The 24,696-nt window shown below is 39.9% G+C and overlaps 1 protein-coding gene across 7 annotated transcripts in view; it reads right to left on the reverse strand.

The window, feature by feature from the left end:
• Positions 1–24,696, reverse strand: part of GRID2 (glutamate ionotropic receptor delta type subunit 2) — a 726,503-nt gene that overhangs the window by 149,628 nt on the left and 552,179 nt on the right. For all 7 annotated transcript variants that reach the window (XR_011337353.1, XR_011337352.1, XR_011337351.1 and 4 more), the window contains exon 9: positions 126–227. Coding sequence is in view for 2 of the 7 variants with exons in the window: in XM_069855621.1 (XP_069711722.1) it covers positions 126–227 (102 nt within the window). In the remaining 5 variants the exon portion in view is untranslated. The remainder of the gene's footprint in view (positions 1–125; positions 228–24,696) is intronic.

A 24,696-nucleotide genomic window follows, 5' to 3' on the forward strand; every position in this document is an offset into this window, starting at 1 on the left:
GACAAGCTGAAATTCAACACTTGAACACCAACTAAATTCTTAGTGAAATGGTGTACTTAATAAAAAAATGAGGCAAAAGTAAGAAAATACATTCCTGCTAGTGCAAAAGATGAGGATCTGCTTACCAGCACAGTCACCACACGCAGAACCACTCCTCGCATGTTATTCTCCAACTTTCTGTCTGTTAGTGACCCATTCAGACCAGTGATGGGATTCCAGCAGCCAAGCTGAAAGAGAAAACAGAAATAATTTCCTCACTGCCCATAAAACTTTGCCAGTCACTCCTTTTAGGTGGCTTTAAGCAGGAATATATGAAATAAACAGAACACCTTCTGGGATCAAGAGGATGGAAATTCAGGGAAGGACTTCCACACAGATTCATCTATAAATTGCAAATGAAGCAACTAGGGTGATTAGTTTGTGCTTTTAAATACCAGTGTTCAATGGATGACAGCATCCAGAGTTTAGGAGTAGATGAATTGCTTTAGAAGAGCACAGAGAGGACTTCTATATTAATGAAAAACATTTAAAAAGTAGTATGGCTGTAACTTCAACCTTACTTTCAGTAATACGCTAATTGGAGAAGTAATAACTACCATAAATTTAGCATGCTTTCTGCTCCAGCCCATCTTTCCTAGTAGAACTCTGATGAAACAAACTGCACTAGTTTTAATTAAAGCTTATACTATTCATTGATAATGAAACAGTAATGATTTTCAGCCAGGTTAAAAATCACACTTAAAGATAATCGAGGAAAAGACTACTGGATAGGCACATCACAGGATTGAGAAAGGACTGCAATAGATAATGCAGAAAAAGGAACTCAGCTACGAGATGCTTTGCATTGGTACTATCATATTTCTTGAGCTTCTGCAGACATAAGGTTTTTCTCAGGATTCTCTTTAGGACTACCTGCCTTTAAATCTGAATTTTTCAGATCTACGTTCTCTGAAAACATAACTTGCTTCCATTCTTAAATGATGGCACATGCACAGAAACAGAACAATCAATCACACATCTCTTAGCACCCTATACAAAAATTACTGGTTTCATTTTTGGAATTCACTACCACATTCATCTGGCCTGTACAATTACCAGTGTTAAATTCAAAAACCAACAAGAGGGCAATGGTTGTCTTTGGACGACTTCAGAATACAGTCTCAATTATGGCATGTAAACCTATTATACAGTCAAAGAGCTATGCACCTGCAAGTACCAGTTCATGCAGTGAATTGCCTTCTCTATGGACTGTCCATGAAGTCTATGGAGGGATACTCATCTTCTAACTCAGGTAGCTAACTTAAGCCTCTAAATCCAGATGGTTTTCATGTCACTATTTAAATGCACAAAAAGGTCTTGCTCTGACAAAACCAAGATTAACATCGATATGTTACTGCTGAGCTCAGTGGCCTTTGCTAAAACTAGTCTCTCAGAGAGTTCAGCTCCATAATCTGTGAGAAATATCAACAGCAAAACACCCAAAATGTTACTGTCCTTTCATGCACAGTTACTGTACTTTATTGCATGGCAGTGTGACTGAGCCAGCTGAAGAGGTCTGTGAAAAAAACGGTAGCTGACTGTGATTGAACATAAATTTACAAAAAAAATTACTTTCAGTCCTTCATGGGAAAAGTCTTTGACTATGTGTTTCATAGACCTTCCAATGTGAGACAGAAAACAAGGACAAACTCTGAGTACAAACATTTAACAATTGTTTAAGGAGTGGACCATTTGAAATATTTGTTTTCTCCATTATACCCACTAGGCTATCTTAAAGCAAGTTCTAAATTATTTAATTTCAATACATTTGTATCAATTCTTTGAAGATGCCTCCTTGAGAAATGGGTGCCTCAAAAAAGTAAGAAAATCAAACCTTTCCGTGATGATGTACATGTTAGGTTTGATTTGATGATCTTAAAGTTCTTTTCTGACCTGAATGACTCCATGATTCCATGTTCTCCCATAGAAGATGGCCTTAAAACAATGTAGTCATTCCTCTCTGTCATTTTCAGAAATGATCAGGGTTGTTCTAATTCTTTCCAATATGAAGTCGAGGTTCTGTGTTGTCAGACAATGAGCCAGGGTAATAATGAGCATACTTTTGATCTCAAGTAATAACTAAATCAAGGACCTACTGGGTTCAGTACTTCAGCAGAAATCATTTGAAGTAGCAATAAGATACAAGGAAGAACTAAAGCATGAGGCATCATATTAACCTCTTGGGATTACTCATCTTTCCAATAGCTATTTCTAAATAAAATCACAGACTATCACTGCTTGGTTTCCTCAGTTCATGTTCCCATCTGATTACAAAGACCAAAACCAGATTATAGTAGCCATCTCTACTTATATATCTCCACAGCGTTTCTAGCTGCTCACACATTCGATGTTCTCGTCACTCTTCCGGTGAAGCACACTTTGAGCTGAATAACCTAATTGCTGATGTGTGTTACCTGTAATAATGCAGTGAAATGTAGTGAATGTATTTGAAGCGTGTGCACTGCTCACTGTTTGTGACAAACAGCTGCCATCCTATAAAGCAAAATATTGGACAGTTTATATTTTCTATACCAAAACTATTGACAATGGCATTAAGTTCAGAACACAAGTGCATTGAATTAATTTGGTGATTGTCATTCTTAGTCACAGAAAGAAATTAATTAGAACTTAGACCCAATTAACATATCCAAATGCTTTGGAAATGTAGTTACCACAGAAACCATACTGCTTTTGCCAGATTTAAAACCCTAGGAAGGTACCAAAGAATTTTTGTATCTTTTTGAGGTTAAAGACAATTTTTAATTGTGTGCATTAATGTTTACCTATTTATATAGTTAACTTTTTAGTCTAAAGTATTCTATCTTTTTAACGAAAAAAAACTCAGCATAACTGATTCCTGGAAATTTAGTGTAGGACTAATTTTTCTTTAAAATGGCAAATCTTGTTTTCAGTTACTGTTAATTTAATTTTCAGCTCAAGTTTTCCTTTATGCAGGAAAGTCTTCATAGCCAAGACAAATGTGCATTGCCTTGCCAGTAAAGTCGAAATTGATTTTGAGTGGGACCTGCTTCTCTTTATTAGGTGAAAACCAATCAACATCTATTGATGACAATTTGAGCCTGTCATTGCAGTTGGGAGGAAATGTAACTACTGCTGAAACAGCAAGACAGGGGTTATATGAAGATACTTCAGCTCTACCTCTCACTTAACCACTTCTGCAAAACATTTGTTGCTTCTGCATTTACTTCCTTTTTCTTTTGTTCTGTGTGCAATAGTTGAAATGAGGGAACAGATCAGGCAATAACAGAATCTCACATTAATTCTGGTTGATTTGTGTAGAACGATATGGGTCAAAGGGACTCCCTATTATGCACAGTACTTGTCATTTTCATACTATATGAATTTTGTCATTTGCAGTGCTTTGTGCTTCAGTTGCAGTTTTTTTTATTTAGTCTAATGACAGCATTAACTGTGCTACATTCAGATATACAATGACAAAAATGGAAAAGTCATCAACTTTCTGCTTCCTATTATATCCATTTTAGAATCTCTTTCTGAGAATCCTACCTCCCAGCTTGTTATCCCCTCTATCATCATTATAAGAATAGGGTTTTCTCTCTTGATTTTTTAGCAGAGCCAAAAATTGACCTCCCGTGTTCGACAGAAATTTTTGCCGATAAGAATTATGCATTATGGAAGGTCTGTAATTCGTATATCAATATTAAAACAGGCAAAATCTATTTGAGGTATACCTGCAATCTCCAAATACTGATTTATAACAAACTTGGAACACTAAAATATATAATGCCTTTACAACAGAATTTATAACCAGATTTTCTCCCCTGCTTCCTATGAAATCAGCAAACTCTGCTGAATACCTGACAGCTTTCACTTTTTTTTTTCTTCTGTCAGAGTAAAATGCATATTAAAACTATGTTAGCTAAATGAGAAAAATATGCTGGCCTGGTGTGATCACAGCTGAAGAAAATCACAGAAAATAAGTAAAACCAGAATACTCATATGAACGCATTACTTAAGTGCTTGTCCCTATAGCAGAATAGAACAGCGTTCTATTCCTTCAACAGAAAATATGCAGAAACCAGTTTATCCAGCACTGCAGTGCAACCATCTCTGAAATCAGACTGCATCACAGAAACACTACAAAACAGTCAAGAGCGGAAAAACTTAAAGGAAAAACTGAAAGTTAGAGCACTACTATACCTGTAACTGGAAGCGAGCAAGACACCAGGATTACTATCACTCCTCTTTCCTTTATTTTACTGGCATTTAAGGAGGAAGGAGAAAAGTAGAACAAGATTGTCGTTTTACTACAGACACCCTGACAAAACATTTCCAATGGAAATGCCCACCACAGAGGACTGTTGAGGAACCACTCCATTAGCAGCTCATAAGAGAGGCAGTCACCTACAGAAATACCAGCTTCCCAGTTTCCTTGCCTGCAGTATCCATATGTTCTTCACAAACTCCCTTCTCAATTTTCATCCAGGTTCAGCCTGCTTTAGGAATTGGCTTTTGCCAAGGCATGACTTGAACAGAAGACATGTGCTTTAATAATGCCCTTTTCCATTCCAAAGGATAATAAATTCACATAAATGGAAAAGACATCATGAAGCTGTCACGAAACAGCACTCAGCTAGGAGATTCTAACTCCCAGAAGTGCTGAGAAGACTCAAAATGCGATACACAACAAAAAATAGTGACAACAAAAGGCTTTTTTTGTGATGTGCGAGTTCAGCATTTACAAAAATTGCTAGGACACCAGTTTAGGCAAAATTCAAGCAGAACAACATCAAAATACAGTATTCTTGATGCCTCTTGTCAGCTGTTGTTTAACATGTCCAATGGCAACTGGGAAATCAGAGACTGAATCCTAAAGATGAAAGGCTATGTTTCACAGAAGAAACACCAGGAATTATATGTTTCAGTTGTCATTCTGATACCGTTAGTTATGTGAAATTTAGTCAGTTACTCTGTGACTGGGTTAAAGAGTCCTTTCAAATTCATCTCTCTAGCTAGCACCCAACAACTGGTCAACTAAATCTGCAAAAATGTCTGATGGCCAGGGGCTAACCTAGGGCCTTTGTAGTCCTAGGCTTGATTAAAGGAACAAGGATCAGTTTTAATCTTCACAGTAAACTTCCAAATAAGACTGGTTTGCAGGAAAGCTTTCTGTGTTTAACTTCTCCGTTCACTGCAGCTTAGGTAATAGTCAGGAAATAATAAGTTGTTAAAACCAATAGAAAATACTGTGTTCAACAAATTGGATAAAGTATAGTCTTATTTGTTTCTCCTCCGTTCTGTGTGGTGAAACCTATATAGTTCTGTGCATTCAGTTAATTATTTTGTACAGTATGTTTTATTGCTTTAATTTGTCTCTGGACTAGAAGGAATGACCTGCCCCTGGACTCACTTTGTTATTTTCAAGATATGTTAGGAGAATGTGAATATCCAAGTTTAATTTTATATCTAGTGGCTTAATGATTATAATTGCAGCAGTCAAGGTGCTCTATTTGTTTTATTAACTGATCAAAGACACAAGTGCAGTGCCCTAAATAAGAAATTCTTTCCTCAAAGGCAAAGCACATGGCAGAATACTGCACACATAGAATAAAATGTTTTGCTTTGGGGACTGACCAGATTTCCTTTTCTTACTGAATTGAATCAAAGAAGCTAATGGAAAGTTACCTGCTGGTAACCTGCTGTTTGTTTGCTCATCGACTCTTGATTCAATATTCTGTCAAGGACTCATACACCCAGATTGGCGCCAGAAGCTATAATTGGGTGTTTCAGACCACTGTCAAATGTTGAATATATGGGGAAAAAAAGCACAGGCTGCACAGTTGTTCTCACATGCGTGACTCATCCATGAAGCTCATGCTTAGCACTTAGCCCAGGCTTTCAGAGGAACTCTAATGGTATGATTTCTGGAAAGTACGGTAAATACCACATCTCAACAATAATGAGCCATCTCCCCAGGCCAGTGCTGTCATTCTAATGGTCCCTTACTTTTTTTCCCCCTTCATCTCTAGTTTACTTTCTCTATTACTACTTTCTCCTTTATTTTAAATTTGGTGGTTTTAATCTATCATTTTCCACTTAAAAGTGCCTTTCTTTTATCTTTGGAAAACATCCTTTTTTCCTTCTCTGTGAATTCAGTACTCCCAGCAGTTCCCTAACCTGTGGTTATTCCGCTCTTTCCTGTATTGTGATGCCTTTTGCCATTTCTCTGTGTACTTTCGGCATACTTTCTTTTCTCTTTGGATTTTTCCTCTTGATCTTCCCTGCTGTTTCCTGTGCCTTTTTCCAGTCTTGCTCTTTCTGTTTAGGGCTTGGGTTGGTAAAAGGATCTCACTTTTCACTTCATCCAGCTTTGACTCATCTTTTAAATCACTTAGGTTCCTTTCTCCTTTCTCTTTAGCGCTTGGATCTGAAGATCTCTTTTTGTCACAAGCAACCTCAGGAAACTTCCCTCAACTCAGCCCTCTCCTCTTGTGTTATGAGGGAGACGGGACTTGAAATGCGTTACTATATAGCTCTACTTCTCATGTTTCACCTTTCATATTTCTTCACTACTGCCTCCTGAAATCCTTACACAATTCTGAAGAAAAGACCGAGATAAAGACATTAATGAGCCAATGAGAGTTTGTTATCTCTTTGCAACTGCCACTCCATATTTCAGTTAAAGTCAAATACTCAGAAAAGCCCGTTCATTGACCCAATACAGATATCGTCCCTTTGCTATTTGTTCACTTTTCTGTGGATCGTTGTGCAGGAAATGCTCTCCTGGAAATCCAAGTGGTGTTCAGGGAGCATGTGGAAGTAATCATTCACAGAAAAGTATCCATCCTTCTTCATTTGTTCTGTACCACCAGAACAAATGAAGAATACCAGAATACAGAGAAAGCACACACACGCAGGCATGTAAGGGGGAATGTGTATGAACTGGAGAGGGGCAGATTTACACTAGAGATTAGGAAGAATTTCTTCACCATGATGGTGGTGAGGCACTGGCACAGGTTGCCCAGGAAAGCTGTGGATGCCACATCCCCAGAGGTGTTTAAGGCCAGGTTGGATGGAGCCTTGGGAAACCTGACCTAGTGGGATGTCCCTGCCCACGGCAGGGGGGTTGGAACTAGATGATCTTTAAGGTTCTTTCCAACCCTAACTATTCTATGATTCTATGATTCTATATACTTGTTTTGCTTGAATGACAAAATGACCTTTATGAGGAGGCAGGTTTGGTTCTCCTTTGGCTGAAAAATGAGGTAAGAACGTAAAAGCTAACAGGAGTATTTGCTGGTGCCTGGGGTTTTTGGTGAACAGCTACAGAGGCCAGTAACCACTTGAGACGAGTAACATACCCACCTTTCAGACTTTATGATCCAAACTGACCTTGCCATATGTCACCCAGAATACACTGTGAACAACAGGAAGTTGGGAAGGAAAAAAATCTTTCACTTAAGACAGATACTAGTCATTCAGCCTAACATCTACTTTCACATGATTTTTTTTTTTAACCAGTATATTTTACTGTCTAGAGTCCATATCATCACCTTGCCATAGCTTATCAGGTGACATAAATAAATTAACTTAAAATGACATAAAGAGTCTCTTCCTCCTCTTTCCCAAAACCACATATATACACTCTTTCTTTTCTCTTCACAATGCAAAGCCTCATTTAGACTATTAAAGTTCTTCATACTACTGGAGTAGAACTCATGAACATCAGTTTCATTTTACACAGAAATCTTGCTCACTGATGAGTGAATTGTTGCAGGGAAATTGATAACACCAAGTAAGTTCAGTTTTTGTGTGCAGTTTAAATACAGTCACTTAGATTTTTAATTGCAAATCCTCTTCTCCTTTCTCATTACGCATATCAAGAGTTTAAAAGGATGTCTTTTATCTAAATCATGTAAGGTCTGAAAAAAATATTAAAAATCAGAGTGTATACTTGAACTTGGTCCATTTCACACTGGGACACCACTGCATCTTTATGAAATCAAAGAGAAAAATATTCAAAGTTAGTACTCCAGCTTGTATGAGACCACGATATATAAGATTTTCGTATCACATTAAAACCTTTGATCAAACCTGATCAGTGACAAACAATGAAAAATATTGCCTTCCACTTGGTTGCATGAAGCTCCCTCTCTACAGGTAGCAACAAAATATGTGTGGTACATTTAAGCCTCTCATCAGTTCCCTGGGTGTATACAAACACCTTTCTATAGAGTCCAAGCTTTCCCTTCAGCTTAGTAAAGCGCCTTTGGAGGATCTGTTTTTTAAGAAAGGATTTGACGAAGCTGAATATCAACAGAAAACGTTCATGCTGCTGCAGGGCTCAAAAATTCTGAGGGCAGTGTTCCAGAAATAAATCAAAATTGTAATAGCATAGAACAAACCCAGCACTGTTTCACTTGGAGAAATGTGGGTTTATGGAGCAAGATTCTGAACAAACACAGCCCAATAAACCACATAAGTGAATTCTTCATAGTAAAGTAAATTGGCCTAGGCTGAATGTCCTTCTTCTGCAGAAGACTGCTGCCAGTGCTGAGTTACTTGGGCATCTCCGCACTGCATTGCAGTCAGCTATGTGAGCAGGCATGCTGAGAAGCATCTTGGCATTTTTTCTGCAATGAAAATCTCGCCTTGAATATAACCCCAGTCCAGGAGTCAGCTCTGGAAGTAAATCTACATGGAGCTTTCTGTGTTAGTTTCATCACTCTCCAAGCTGGGAAGGAAAAGAAAGGATGTGCGCTTACAGCGTGGAAGGCCAACTGTATCCGGGGCTACATCAAATGAAATGTGGTCAGCAGGTCAAGGGAAGTGATTCCCCCCTCTACTTTGCTGTTGTGAGGCCCCACCTGGAGTACTGAGTCCAGTTCTGGAATCTCCAACATAAGAAGGATAGGGAACTGTTAGAAAGGGGCCAGGAGAGGGCAACAGTGATAAACAGAGAGCTGGAACTCCTCTGCTATGAGGACAGGCTGAGAGAGTTGGGGTAGTTCAGCCTGGAAAAGAGAAGGCTCTAGGGAGAATTTATAGCACCTCTGTGTACCCGAAGAAAGCTGGGGAAGGACTCTTTACAAGGGCATGTAGTGATAGGATGAGAGGGAATAGCTTTAAATGTGGGACCGAATAAGGCTACAGAAGATCTGGACTAATCTCTGTGGTACCTCTTCAGCCCTGTCTCTGAAGGGTAATCAGGTTACCATACCACTGCACAGAAGTGCAACAATGAACTCTAAATCTGGTTATCTTTTCATATGAAGCACAACATTGTGACATGTACTTTTTTTTTAAAGCAAACATATGAGAGTCTCCCTTTTCCTTTGGTAGGCTAAAGGATTTCAAATGAAGCAAGACTACACTACTACTTACTCAAAAGTAGATGTATTTATTTGTTTAGCTACTAAATGCTCCTTGGCTAGTAATTCTGCTATGGTTTTCCTTACACATGAAAAAAAATAGTTGTATTGAAAGGATTTGGGTAAGGGGTGGAAAATGTTCCTAGATGCACATATCATGGAAATATATGTTCTGAAAGCTTTTGAAAAAAGACAGCCTCATTTTTAAATATGTACTATACTTAGCATGTTTGGCATTGCAACATAATTCTTAACTTCAGCAAGCAACGCAGATAAAGAAACAGATGCACAAAAACACATTCCTGCCTTAGTAAAGGCACTGATGTACTAGCATGAAAACATCCTTCCAAATCCCAGGTACAAAGTCAGAGAGAGATGCATGTGATAAGATACTATTTTTATCCCAAAGAATGTGGGTCCCTGTCTCCTCAGACATGTTCACTCTCTCATCACCAACATGAAAGGCAAAGGAATTAGCATGGAGGTAGTGTGAGAACACACACCACTGTTCAGTATAGATGACATATATAACTTACAGTATAATTGTACCTGTCTAGAAGCTGTTCAAATTTACACAACATTAAAGTAGCTTACACTTCCTATTGTTCATCACAGAAGAATTTGCCAGCTCCTTCTTAAATGTAGCACAAAGAAAGGAAAGTCTGATGTGAGCATCTCCTATTCGTATATGCCAGTTCAATATGCTTCCCAGGTACAGGGGCTATGAAAAATCTGCTCAAAAATCATCAAAACCACTATCAAAAATAAAATTCTTAAAAAAAATAATAATGGTGATGGAGTATGAGAAATTCACATGAAAGCTCAATTTAACTAGTTTCAATTTTATATATGCATATGGGAAGGCACTCCTGAAAGTGTCTAAAGAATGGAGAGCTTTGGTGAAAAAAAGCAAACCAAAACAAGTCGTTACTCAAATATTGCCTTCAAGTTTCTCACTTCAGAGAAGCAAACATGACAATGCAGCAAGTGTAGCACTAGATGATAAACCACTTTCCATTGATTCTCCAGATTCCATGGTGCTTAAATTGGAAATACAGAGATTGTTTCAAATCTTTGCTTACACATAGATCAATACTCCATGCCTATAATCCAGGATTTATCCTCAGTGTTGGCAGAAAACAAGAGGCTTGCTAAGATAGATATGTCACAGACTTACTAGCTTGATGCTGGCTAGTAAATCAAAGCAGCATTTTGTCACTGATACATTTGAAAATATTATTCCTGTATAACCCTGCAATCACAGGGTGTACGGCTAGAATGTCACCAGTTTTCAGAGCATTGTAGAACAGATATTACAAGTTATTTACTGGATCACATATCTCTGAGAGTTTAGTAGTAAAGGCAATAAGGTTGTGGGATGCTTTTTCCACTCCCTCAGAACACAGCAGCTTTCCTAGAAATCAGAACTGACAATGAAGAAATAAAAAAAAATATTAGCGCAGCAGTGACCAAGCAGAATATCAGTGCAAAGCAACAGGTAAGAAAAAGCATCAACTTCTTCTGAAGGCTTTGGGCAGTGCAGAACAGAAAGAACTAGAGTGAATTCTAGGAGATGGTTGTGGCCAACAACCTAGATTACAAAAGGGAACTTCACACTAAGTCCAACTGCAATGAGAGCGGATGTGTTCACCTAGACTCTTAAAGATAGCACAAGGGCCAGGAGCACCAAGCGCTAGGACATCTTTGAGGAACTAGGTCATGGTCTGTCTCATACCAGGGGTCCTTCCCTCTATAAGGTCCAGATAGTCCTTTTTAAGATTATTGCTTCCAGATGATCTAACCTTAGTTTCAAAGCACAGGACTTTTTAGAACCAATAAGCTGTTACCGAAATTATTTCTGTGCTAGAGGCCCTGACAGAACTGCTGCACTGGTAACCAAATGTTATACTGATAATGATCAAAAGCAATTTCCTCTCTAACCACCACCACTATAAACTCACCTTCAGCACAGACAATGCATTAAAGCGTCTTTCCTTTCTATATACCACAGGGCATCTGCTACATCGTTATGTAGCAGAAAGGCTGCCTCTGCTGGCCTCCTGCAGCCTTCTGATGATGCCCTCAATAAGCACTTCAGAGGCATCATAACGTGACCACCAGAGAAAGTGTAATTCTGACTGCACAGTGTTTTTTGCTGGTCACAGTGCTGTACAGTAATCACAGCTGAGAGTCAGACTGCACAAAACCTGTTTAAAATGTTTATGTTACACTTGTGCGAATTACACAACTTATATGCTTTAAGGCAAGGTTGGAGCCCACTGCATTTACTACAAATCAGTGTTCCCAGAAGAATATGCAAACCCTAGCAGGTTCTGTTAGTAGCCAGTTCAATGGAGCCACATACAGGATTGTGTGCTTCTGTATTAAAGAAAAAGAAGCATGATCAAGGGTAGATTTCCTATCCTGAATTATGTGTGGCAAAAAAAGGTTGCCTTTTAAAGAAGTCTCAGTGAATACTATAACATTTGGTAAAAAAGTGAAACATTACTATATGCCTATTATTTACTACTGAAAATTTAAAAAGTACCACAACAAAATAGCATTACAGAGGCAGGCTATAACTCTCTCTCTGATCTCTAAAAACCTAGTCTGAGTAGTAGGCACAAAGTTTCTAAGATGTCTTTGAGAAGAGCTAACAACAACAAATCTCTTCTTCTTTACCATCAGCTGAACAAAAGTAGAAAGGTAACAAATTTTTGGAAGGAAAAAGCTGAGTTTTGCCTACCAAGACAAAACATTTTTAGTAGATTGCTCTGGAGTACCTGAGTGGCTGATGATGTGAGTGATTTTATGAATTCATTGCTCCATACAGTGCAAGTATTTGCTATTGTTATGTTAAATAATCTTGTCAGAACAATCTACATACCATAAACATTAAAATGGCAAATGATTTATAGTGAAAGACCTGAAGGCTTAAATAAGGGACCTTTGTGGAAAGTAGTAAACCATTAGTTTAAAAGACAAATTGACACTTCTAATAGGCCCTCTCTAGAATAGCTGAATCGGTAAAATACATTTTTATTGCAAATGAAACTCACTGCTTTAATGACACTGGAATTTGCCACAAAAATAAATTAGCAATGTGTCTTAGTAATTAAAACTACAGAAACACATTATAAATCTGTCCTGCAAAGGATGAGAATTATATTTGCTAGTATGCTATATTCCCACTATAGATCCTGTTTAGCATACAGAATGCTGGAATTGTATAAAGAAAATGAGAATTTAAAACCACTGAGAAGTTTTTACTTAGTTTAATATTGCCAAGATCCTTCTAAGAACATATTGTGGCACATATGGCAGTGGTTATTTAACCAGCTAAGTAGTTACACTGTGTTCATCACTACAATGTTTCTTGGATTTAATTTTAAGAGATAATATCAATTTTAAAATCATATTTCCATTTGAAAAGACCTACTGCTACTAAGAAGAGAGAAATGTCTGTCTTAGGATTATATTAACGAATCAGTAATTGGGCTCACAGTACCTTCTTGAGCACATTACAGCTACTATAGTCACCCTTCAGGCACATTACAGCCTGTATATTAGTGCTGATTGCTTGCTGATTCCCATTTTCTACTGCATTGACTGTAAACAATCTGAGGTAGAAACCATGTCTGCACATTCATAACCTGTATAACGGAGCTTTTTACCGTAAACATACATATCATTAGAGATATAGGAAAAACCAAGTATTTTGTCCTTATTTTTCCCCAAGTTTCAGCCTTGTCTATATTGCCTGCCTGATAGCTACTAGGCTATTTCCCCTGTATTTTCCCAATTACTAAGGGGTTGGAAAAGTAGAAGAACTCTTTCTCTGTATGATCTGCCTGTGGATATGCCAGAATCACACCCTTAATACTATGCTGTTGAACAGATGTTAAGCTCCTTCCCAAGAGAAGAGAGAAATTTCTTCAGTTGGAAAGGCAATTTAAAATCACTAACATCCTTCCAAATGTTAGACACAGCTCAGGAACAGAATCTTGGAGCCTTGTTTCTCAACAGCCTGTGCGTACCACTGCATTACCTTCCACTGAACATGCAAAGCTTTTCACTGGTGACACTAATTTATCTTTCAATCAGTAGCCCCTAAGGTCAACAGCCAAACTTGAGAAAGTGGAAATGCCTTAAAGGGTAAGAGTGCCTGTTTGAAAGCTGACTCTTGTTTGGACTACTCTTCTCTGCGTGATCATCTCCATTATAGTTGTGACAGATAATATTACTGGTTTACATAAACTTAGAAAGAAGACATTCTTACTATAGTCCCAGACATTAACACAAACTTCCCCTACTTATGATCTTCACCTTTTTTTAACATAGTGGTCTTTTAAAATTTAACAGTCAAACTAATTTCCTTCTATGCAATCCAAGGTAATACGCTGTAAACCTACTACTTCAGGCTGAAAAAAAAAAAGCTAAAAGAACCCGTTCCCTGGTGTGTGAATAGAATACATCTATTCACTGTATAAAGTGGAGCTGAAAGCTATTAGCCCATCAACATTAGTTCTGATTTAAACACTTTACTCTAGACTCTTTCATTAACTGTTTTGACATAGCTATATATTATTCATTTGACCTGCACTTCATTGTACTCCTAATACGCAATCATGTTTTGCAAATGTGAACCCGAATATAAGGGATCCAAGACTAGAGTCTTGGTTGAGGTAAGTTAGAGTATTTTAGTGAAAATAAGCCTCAATAGCCTAGCTGAGGAGCCAACCTTATCTCTACACCTGCAAACGCAACTATATTTCTTCCTAGAATAGGTCTTATGTATGACTCCATTTTCAGTAAAACACCTGAGATTTATGCTCAGCTAACTTTTCATTGCATTAAAACACTCATTAAAATGAGAATTCGTACTGTTATAGGAAAGGTAAAATGCTTCTATGCAAGATGCACTAAAACTAAGTGAATAATTCATCTATTTTTCATATCCAAATTTATTCATAGAATAATATCTGCTGACAGCTTCTGTTATGGAGATTATAGGCAGTTTCTTCAGAGCACTCAATAATTAGAAAGCTATACTGGTATCTTGGGGTGGACACATTGCCCTTACAGAATATCTTTGCCTTGTGATAGCACTATCACGTTTCTGGCATGAACGTCTGCATTTATGAATTCAATTCTTACCAGCTTTAGAACCCATGAAAATATAGACCATATACTTTCTGAAGCAAGCATTAACAGTAACTTAATGCAAGCATTTCACTGCATATGATAGTCATACTCTCAGTAATCGCCATTTTGAGTTTTTAGCAAATTCAAAATCCTTGAACAATCAAAACTGACTAAGCCTAAAGCAACCAAACAGTGGTAGATCCAAGCCCCTGGAACACAAACAAACCTAAACCAGTCTGTCTAGTTGTTTTATGGTTTTTTTTTTTGTAGAGGTAGATTTGAAAGCTCAGAGTACTATTATCAATGTATTAAAGTATAATATATTCACTAATGTCCTTCTCTCCCAGCTAATGAGTTTCCTAATTATTTCACTTCAGTAGCTAAGAGAACGTCCTCAGTATTTCTTTGCAGTTACTTCTTACAGTGACTTCGTACTTCTTGCAGTTATTTCCCTGGTAAAACCAAAGTTAAGACACTCAGCCAGCTCTATTCCTACCTTTAATACAGTAGAATCTTGCATTCCTATCTCCAGATAGCTATTAGAGTCATATCTCTTTTGAAAAAAAATCTCTAATTGCCCAGTCTGTTTCTGTGGTAGTTACTGCTGTGTTCAGAATTATTATATTGAAGAGATACCCTTAACATATACACCTTATTTTCAATTGCGTAGGCTACTGTTTCTCTGCTTATATAAAAGTGTCATTGTAGTTCTGCTGGTGTAAGTCTATGAACAGGCTAGGCTTGCAGAAAGAAGTAATATCTTTTATTAGACCGAGAGAGTCAGGGTAGAGAACAACCTTTGGGCTCAGAAAACTAATGAAAACCCTCTGAGACAAAAAAGCTTTCTTGTTTTTCCTCCAACTGCATTATTTGGTCTTACAAAAGATATAACCCTTTCCCTATAGCCCAAACTGTCCTTGGTTGCAATAGATTACTTAAGATGGAGATAGGTCAAAAAGAAGTTTTAGAACGAGGATGCTTAAACAAGCAAATGAGTCCATAGGACTGCACAGGATATATCTGATAAGGCTGAGGGACTCTGTGGATATCACTACAAAATTCTGAGAGGTCATAGTGCCTGGAAAAAGGCAAGCATCACACTCATCTTCAAATAGCAAAGACTGGCCAACTAACCTCAGTTCTTTGAGGGATTATGGACCAAACCTGTTTGGGAAGCACTTCTAAAGCCACAAAGAACAGGGCAGCACTGAAGAACAACCGGCAGAGATTTTCCAGGCAAATCATGCATCATCTGCCGATTGCTTTCTGCAGTAAGGAGGACTGGCTTGATGGACAACGAGATGGCAGTTTGCTTGACTTTAGCAATGCTTATGACATGCTTTATATGCTTGTAGCCTGGGCTACATTAGCACCAGTAGAGCCAACAGAGAGCTAGACTTGTTCAGCCAGGAGAGGAGGATATCTTATTGCTGTCCGTAACTGCGAGTTTGTAACTCACAGTTACATAGTTGTGAGGAGATGAAGCCAGACTGTTTGGTGATGGTGCACAGTGAAAAAATGAAAAGCAACAGTCACAGGCTGCAGCAAAAGCAATTCTTTCCTTTTAGAATGACCAAACATGGGGAACACAAGTCCAAAGAGGTTTTGTATAAAAAAGAAACAGCTTTTGTGTCACTGAAAACGATGATTTTCCCAAGAAAGGAAAATCATAATAGATGTCATTACTTGATGGCTATATAGTTACCATGGTTAACAAAACTAAGAATGGGGTGAAGAAGGGAAGGATACGATCTGGGTTTCCAGTCAGACAGCAGTAAGATGCCAGGCATTATCTATTATAAAAAAGAAGTGAGGGACAGCCCTTTCCATCTGAAGGCTATGTTCTTTGGGATTCAAGGCAGGACATTCTGTCCATGTCCGTCATAAGCTGTTGATGCCTGTGAAATGGAAAAGCAAAATTCTGTAAGAATCACAGAATCAGAATCACAGAATAACCAGGTTGGAAGAGACCCACCGGATCATCGAGTCCAACCGTTCCCATCAAACACTAAACCATATCCCTCAGCACCTCATCCACCCGTGCCTTAAACACCTCCAGGGAAGGTGACTCAACCACCTCCCTGGGCAGCCTGTGCCAGTGCCCAATGACCCTTTCTGTAAAGAATTTTTTCCTAACGTCTAGCCTAAACCTCCCCTGGCAGAGCTTGAGGCCATTCCCTCTTGTCCTGTCCCCTGTCACTTGGGAGAAGAGGCCAGCACCGTCCTCTCTACAACCTCCTTTCAGGTAGTTTTAGAGAGCAATGAGGTCTCCCCTCAGTCTCCTCTTCTCCAGGCTAAACAACCCCAGCTCTCTCAGCCGCTCCTCATAAGGCCTGTTCTCCAGCCCTTTCACCAGCTTTGTCACTCTTCTCTGGACTCACTCCAGAGCCTCAACATCCTTCTTGTGGTGAGGGGCCCAGAATTGAACACAGGATTCGAGGAGTGGTCTCACCAGTGCCGAGTACAGAGGGAGGATAACCTCCCTGGACCTGCTGGTCACGCCGTTTCTGATACAAGCCAAGATGCCATTGGCCTTCTTGGCCACCTGGGCACACTGCTGGCTCATATTCAGTCGGTTGTCAACCAACACCCCCAGGTCCCTCTCCTCCAGGCAGCTTTCTAGACAGACTTCTCCTAGTCTGTAGCACTGCATAGGGTTGTTGTGCCCCAAGTGCAGGACCCGGCATTTGGCCTTGTTAAACCTCATGTCATTGGACTCAGCCCAGTGGTCCAGCCTGTTCAGATCCCTTTGCAGAGACTCCCGACCCTCCAGCAGATTGACACTTCCACCAAGCTTAGTGTCGTCCGCAAACTTGCTCAGGGTGCACTCGATGCCTTCATCCAGATCATTGATGAAGACATTGAACAGGGCTGGACCCAGCACTGAGCCCTGGGGAACCCCACTTGTCACTGGCCTCCAGCTGGATTTCACACCATTTACCACCACTCTGTGGGCCCGGCCTTCCAACCAGTTTTCCACCCAGGAGAGTGTGCGCCTGTCCAGGCCAGAGGCTGACAGTTTCTCAAGCAGAATATTGTGAGAAACTGTGTCAAAGGCTTTGCTGAAGTCCAGGAAGACCACATCCACAGCCTTTCCCTCATCCAGCAGCCGAGTCACTTTGTCATAGAAGGCGATCAGGTTAGTTTGGCAAGACCTGCCTTTTGTGAACCCATGTTGACTGGGCCTGATCACCCGGTTCTCTTGCATGTGCTTCATGATAGCACTCAAGATCACCTGCTCCATGACTTTCCCTGGCACTGAGGTCAGACTGACAGGCCTGTAGTTTCCTGGGTCCTCCCTGCGGCCCTTTTTGTAGATGGGCACAACATCAGTCAGCCTCCAGTCCAGTGGGACTTCCCCAGTCTTCCAGGACTGTTGGAAGATGATGGAAAGGGGTTTGGCCAGCACATCCGCCAGCTCCTTCAGTACCCTAGGGTGAATCCCGTCCGGCCCCATAGACTGGTGGCTGTCCAGTCGGGCTAGCAAGGCTCTAACCACCTCCTCTTGGATCATGGGAGCCTCATTATGCTCCCCTAGCTCCTGGGTTTGTACACAGACGGAACGACCCTCCTTACGACTAAAGACTGAGGCAAAGAAGGCATTAAGTACCTCAGCCTTTTCCTCATCCCCTGTCACTGTTGTTCCTTCTGTGTCCAATAGGGACTGTATGGTCTCCCTAGTCCACCTTTTATTATTTATATATTTGTAGAAAGATTTTTTGTTATCTTTCACTGACTTGGCCAATCCAATTTCTAGCTGAGCCTTAGCCCTTCTGATTTTTTCCCTACACAATCTCACTTCCCTCCTGTAGTCCACCCAAGAGGCCTGTCCCTTCTTCCAGAGCCCATAAACATTTCTCTTCTTCTTGATATCCCTCAAGATCTCTCTATTCAACCAAGCTGGCTTTCTCCTCTGCCGGCTTTTTTTCCGGACTACGGGGATGGCTTTCTCCTGAGCTGCTAGGACCACCCTTTTGAAGAGCTCCCAGCCGTCCTGGGCTCCCTTGCCCTTGAGTACTGTCTCCCATGAGACTTCACCAACCAGCCTGCTGAAGAGATCAAAGTCTGCCCTCTGGAAATTTAATGCTACAGTCTTGCTAACCACCCTCTTCACTTCACCTAGAACAGAAAATTTTATCATCTCATGGTCGCTTAGTCCTAGGCGTCCACCTACCGCCACATCCCCTACAAGGCCTTCTCTGTTCACCAACAGGAGGTCTAGGAGGGCACCCTCCCTTGTTGGTTCATTCACCAGCTGTGCGAGGAAGTTGTCTCCCACGCACTCCAGGAACCTCCTAGACTGCTTCCTTTCTGCTGCGTTGTATACCCAGCAGATATCAGGCAGATTGAAGTCTCCCACCAGAACGAGAGGCATCAATCTAGAGATTGACCGCAGCTGCTTATAGAAGAGCTCATCAGCTGCTTCTCCTTGGCTGGGTGGTCTGTAACAGGCTCCCATCATAAAATCTACCTTCTGGTGGGCTCCTCTGATTTTGACCCACAGGCACTCAACCTCCTGATGGCCACAATCCATCTCAATGGAGTCCAAGTCCTCCCTTACAAAGAGGGCTACCCCGCCTCCTCTCCTACCCTTCCTGTCCCGCCTGAAAAGCTTATACCCCACCATAGCCATACTCCAGTTATATGAGTCATCCCACCACGTTTCCGTGATGGCAACGACATCATAGGCCCCTTGCCCTACGACAGCTTCCAGCTCTTCCTTCTTATTTCCCATGCTTCGTGCATTGGTGTAAATGCACTTCAGCTGAGCTGCCGAGCCTTCAGCCCTCCTAGAGGGAACAGGGTTCATTCCCAACTGCCTGGTAACTGGAGTAGTTGACACCAGAGTGCCTGCATCTCCCTTGGCACCCCGAGGTGTGTTCTCCCCCACTTTTTGTGCGGTGAGGTACTGGTGGTCCTCACCCGTGCACCCTCTCCCAATCACCAATTCCCCACGTCCAGGCTCGTTCCTGTCTAGCCTGGGCTCAACCCCCTCCCCCTTCACATCTAGTTTAAAGCTCGATTTATGAGCTTGGCTAGGTTTCTAGCAAGGGCTTTAGCCCCCCTAGGAGACCCATGTTTCCCGCCCAATAGCGTGACCTTAATAATTAGCAATTCAACTTCCATCTATTATTCTTGAGTGAAGAAAAATGGTGGAGATTTTAATGCCTCTCCTTTATCCAAGCAATTTCTATCTGTATCTTCCATCCTAACAATGCTCTTTTCCTATAAGACTCTTAGTCTTCAAATCCCAGTTTATTGAGTAACCCAGACTGCTTTTTATGGTAGACAATGCTTCTGTACTTATCTGCAAATATTACTATTAACAGCTGTCTAGTTTCTTGAAGAAGATGTAGAAAAATATTTAAAGGCAAGCAAGCCTTTTCACAGAATCACAGAATCACAGAATAACCAGGTTGGAAGAGACCCACCGGATCACCGAGTCCAACCGTTCCTACCAAACACTAAACCATATCCCTCAGCACCTCGTCCACCCGTGCCTTAAACACCTCCAGGGAAGGTGACTCAACCACCTCCCTGGGCAGCCTGTTCCAGTGCTTTTTTCTTGAATATAAATAGATCACAGAACTAACAGCATCTATAATACAGAATCATAGGATAAACTAATGTATTATCAGACAAGAATAATAGATGGAAGTTGAATTGCTAATTATTAAGGTCACGCTATTGTAGAACAAGACAATGGTTGGTGTTGGAAGGGAGCACTGGAGATCTACTCTAACAACCCTGCTAAAGCAGGTTCACCTGGAGCAGGTTGCACAGGAATGCATCCAGGTGGGTTTTGAATATATTCAGAGAAAGAGACTCCACAACCTTCCTAGGTGGCCCATTCCAGTGCCTCATCACCCTCACAGTAAAGAATCTTATCTTTATGTTCAAGTGGAACTTCCTGTGTTCCAGTTTGTGTCTGTTGCCCCTTGGGACTTAGCCTTCCTTGTTGCATCCTTGCATACTCTGATAGCATTCCTACATTCCTCTCAAGTGGCTGGTCCCTTTTTTCCATATTCTGTAAACTTCCTTTTTCCATTTGAAATTCTCCAGAATCTCCTTCCTCATCCATGCAGGTCTCCTGCCTCTTTTAATTTCTTACTCTCAAGGATGCATCGATCTTCAGCTTGGAGGAAGTGGTGCTTGAATATTGATCAGCTTTCTTAGGCCTTCCTTCCTTCTAGAGCCCTAACCCATGGGACTCCTCCAAGCAGGTCTTTGAAGAGAGCAAAAATAGCTCTCCTGAAGTCCAGGGTTGTAATCCTGCTTATTGCCTTGCATCTTCCACACAGGATCCTAAACTTCACCATCTTGTGGTCGGTCCAAATTTCACGTCCTCAACCAGTCCATCTTTGTTTGTGAGTACAAGGTCTAGCAGCACACCTCTCCTCATTGGCCCCTCCACCACCTGTGTCAAAAAGTTATCAATGCTTTGCAGGAACCTCCTGGGTTGTGTGTGCCTAGCTGTGCTGCCTTTCCTGCAGTTATCAGGATGGTTGAAATCCCCCATGAGAACCAGGGCCTGTGATCATGAGGCTACTTCCAGTTGTCTGTAAAAGATCTCACCAGTGTCCTCCTTTGATCAGGCAGCCTCTAGTAAACACCCATAACAGTGTCACCCATACTAGACCTGCCCCTTAATCACTACTCATAAGCTCTCAACTCATTCCTTATCCAACCCTAGGCAGAGCTTGATACATTCCAGTTGCTCCATCACACACAGAACAATTCCACTACGTCACCTTGCTGGCCTTTCTTTCCTAAAAACTACGTAACTATGATTTCTGCTAAAAAGCACTGTTTTCTCACTTGTCTCACACTGGCAATTTGAACTACAGCAGCTGAAGTTTTCCACATGAGACGTCAGTTCAGGGTAAAATAAACTCTATCTTAACTCACATAGACCTATAATTTGAGTTCTAAAAGCTGGTGTTCATATAAATTGGTCATTTTCCAATTTCTGAGTAGTATTCAACCTTGGAAACGCTTTAAATCATTTTTTTTTTAAGTGATGATACAGTAGGTAGTGTTTCAGCATAACTAATAAGGTCCCCTCCTATTATTTTTTTACTTGTTTCACACTTTCTAGATGGAAAAGTTCCAGGTTTTGTCTTTTTTTTTTTTTTTTTTTTAAACTGGGGCAAGATTTTTCCAACTCTGCAAAAGGAAGACTGCTGGGAAAAAGTATTCTCAAAATTAAAAAAACCCTAAAGATGTCATGATCCACTTTTAATGCTACTTGGGACAGGAAGCTCAATTCAGCAAGGAAACAAACAGTCTGTGAAAAGCTTGCGTGTGCTAGCTGGAACATTTCTCAGACAGGCAAACAGCTCCATTAGCTACTTTTCTGAACTGTCCTACAACTCACGTGCTAGATCACCTTGCTAAAATCTGCTTTAGAAAAATTTTAAAATATGCTGATATGCCTTTGCTTGACAGCATGATTCAGAAGTCTTAATTCATTGCTCAGACACTAGAAGCAGATTTTAAGATTTTAGCACCTTTTTAGAGATTGTTCTCAATCACACTACAAAAGGCACTTTTAAGAGTATTACATCACTAGCACTGAAAACCTGAAATTTCCTCTGGACTTCATGAAGCTGATTCTGATGGATTAGATAATGGCTGGTTACTAATCAGTCATAAAAAAACCCCCCAGAACACTACTTTATGGGTTTGGTTTCTGCCATTTCTTCTTTGATCAAAAAATTTTTGGAGTTTCACAATCAGTTGTTTGTTCTTTAAAGCTAAGAGCTCTTTTTTCTTTTTGTTTAGTAGAGTGCAGGGTTCTCATGTAAAATACTTAATGAAAAAAATATCTCTTTGAATAGGATAAACTTGTCTTTTCTAAGGTAGGCCTGACTTAGTGATTTGTAATTTCTCAAGGCATTAGGCTGGCTATTTTATTCTAACTCAAACTCTCCTACTTTGAAATTAATCCTAGGCACATATCATAATTTGAATTAATATCTTATAAAACAACAAAAAAACCTTCTTTAAATGAAGAAGAACAAAAGATAAAGCAGCTTCTGGCACTCAACAAATAAGACCTTTTCTATTCTGAAGCTAATATGGAAATTACACTAAAAAAGAATTCCGCAAACAGCTACATCTTTCACTCAGTTCCTAAATCAAAGACTCAAGAAGCTGATGAAAGTCTACTAACTTCAGGCACCTCTGGCTCAGAGTGCTCCAGCTTTGATGCTCAGTCCTATTTATATTTCACTTTTCTCTAATTCTAAGGGAATGTGGCTGAAAAATTCCCTGTGAATAAATTATCTCATGGAATGAGTTGTTCCAGTTCCTGGTGATTTGTTCATAGCTTTTAGGTATTGAAAGAATAATAATAAAAAAGAGTATGGCAAAGCCTCAGGCCATCACTTCAGCATTCCACTTTTTTGACTTAATGTTTGAAATTCTTCATTGGATCATCTAATGGGAAAGGAATCTGTAGTGAACCCTTGGCACAAGTATTTATCAGAGAATTCCTAGCCAAAGAAGAAAGATGGCTTCCTGCCATTCCCAAAGATCCCCAGCTCTAGGGATCTGGGTCAGGCAAGAGCAGTGGCATTTCTAGCAGCCCATACATGTTACAAAACTACAGAAAATCAAAGAAATATCTGCAAATATTAATTTTGGAGTCATAAATTGGGTTTAATTCCTGCTTCTCTTAGCCCAGTATTCCTAGACAAAATATATAAGTAAAACCTTCAGCATATTGTTAGAATTTTGGAAATGGATTAATAAGTAAAGAAAGGGAAATTCCATAAGAAATAATGAGTGTGGCAGTGTGATCACAAAGGATGGGATTAGTTGGAATACAGAAATGCTCTATCCTGATTGTTTTGCATTAACAATTTTGTAAAACCTCTAATTATTACAGCACAAGACCTGCAATTCTAAAATCTAGAGTTTAATGTCAGGTTTCTCAAATTTGCTTTTGTTCTTATGCCAAGCAGATATATTTGCTATGTATTTGCAATTCACTTTCTCTGCAACAGTGAAACAGCATAATAACAACAAATCCAAAGCCCCAGAAGATGACAGAAAAGATACTGTGTGTCATTATAATAGTAAAATACATAACAGCTGCAGAATTCTGTATAATCTGAGTTCATCTGCAAGTGTAGAGAATGTGCAGAGAAAAAAATACCCATAACACTTTTTGGCTCAGAGCCAGGTTGCACAATGTGTAAATTAGCTAGTTCTCACAGACCTATTCCTAAATTTTACTGCTGCTATATCAGGTACCTCCTAAAGAATTATTGGTAATGGATGCAAGTTAATGCAATTTGCAATTTTTTTCTTGCCTCATTCCAATGACATGAATCTGGCAAATCCCATAAGCACAAGGGAACTATACTTATGAAGCATAAATTAAAATTGGAGTTAGGAATTTTCCCGTAAGGAAGCTACTGTCACCTTCTTCCAAAACACAGCTAAGATGAATATGAAATCTCTTCCATAGCACAGAATTTTCTGCACTTGCAATGCCTATCCTCCCAAGTGGGATATGTGAGAGAAACTTAGGGTGATGAAGAGCTTCTCGCTGCCCCATATCTGATATCTTGTACAAATGAGCAGAATCAGACATAAAGGTGTATTCTTGCAAAAGAGGAAAACACACAAAAAACATTCAAGGAAGGACACAAGAAACAGACTAAGGTCCTGGCCAAGCAATTCTGGATCTGACTAACTCAGTTAAAATTCAATATCTTCTCATAAGTCTTCATTATCTCCTTTGGTCATAATCTGCCTTTTTATGACACATTCTAAACCTTACAGGGTAGGTTATCATCAATGTCACATTAAAGAACCACTGTACCCTTCCCACCACATAGTTCTACTTTTAAAACCATAGAAATACAAAACGTACATAGTCGAAGGTAAAACTTTGACAGCTGTGATGAGAGGAATGAATTTCCCTCTATCTGTAAGTCATGCTTTTAAAGCCATATATGTATCTAAGAGGAATATAAGTGTAGAATTTCTTCCTTGATTCAGTGTTCGCATAAAAGCAGCAATTCAAATATCCATTATAAATGCTGGTGAAACCTGTAGTACAGGACAGACAAAGTTTCAACAATTCTTCCATAGGGCCCTTATCACTCCAAGTGGTTTTCCAACAGAATTCAGTAGGAACATATCA

Source organism: Phaenicophaeus curvirostris, chromosome 4, assembly GCF_032191515.1.
Source record: "Phaenicophaeus curvirostris isolate KB17595 chromosome 4, BPBGC_Pcur_1.0, whole genome shotgun sequence".
Classification (NCBI taxonomy): Eukaryota; Metazoa; Chordata; class Aves; order Cuculiformes; family Cuculidae; genus Phaenicophaeus; species Phaenicophaeus curvirostris.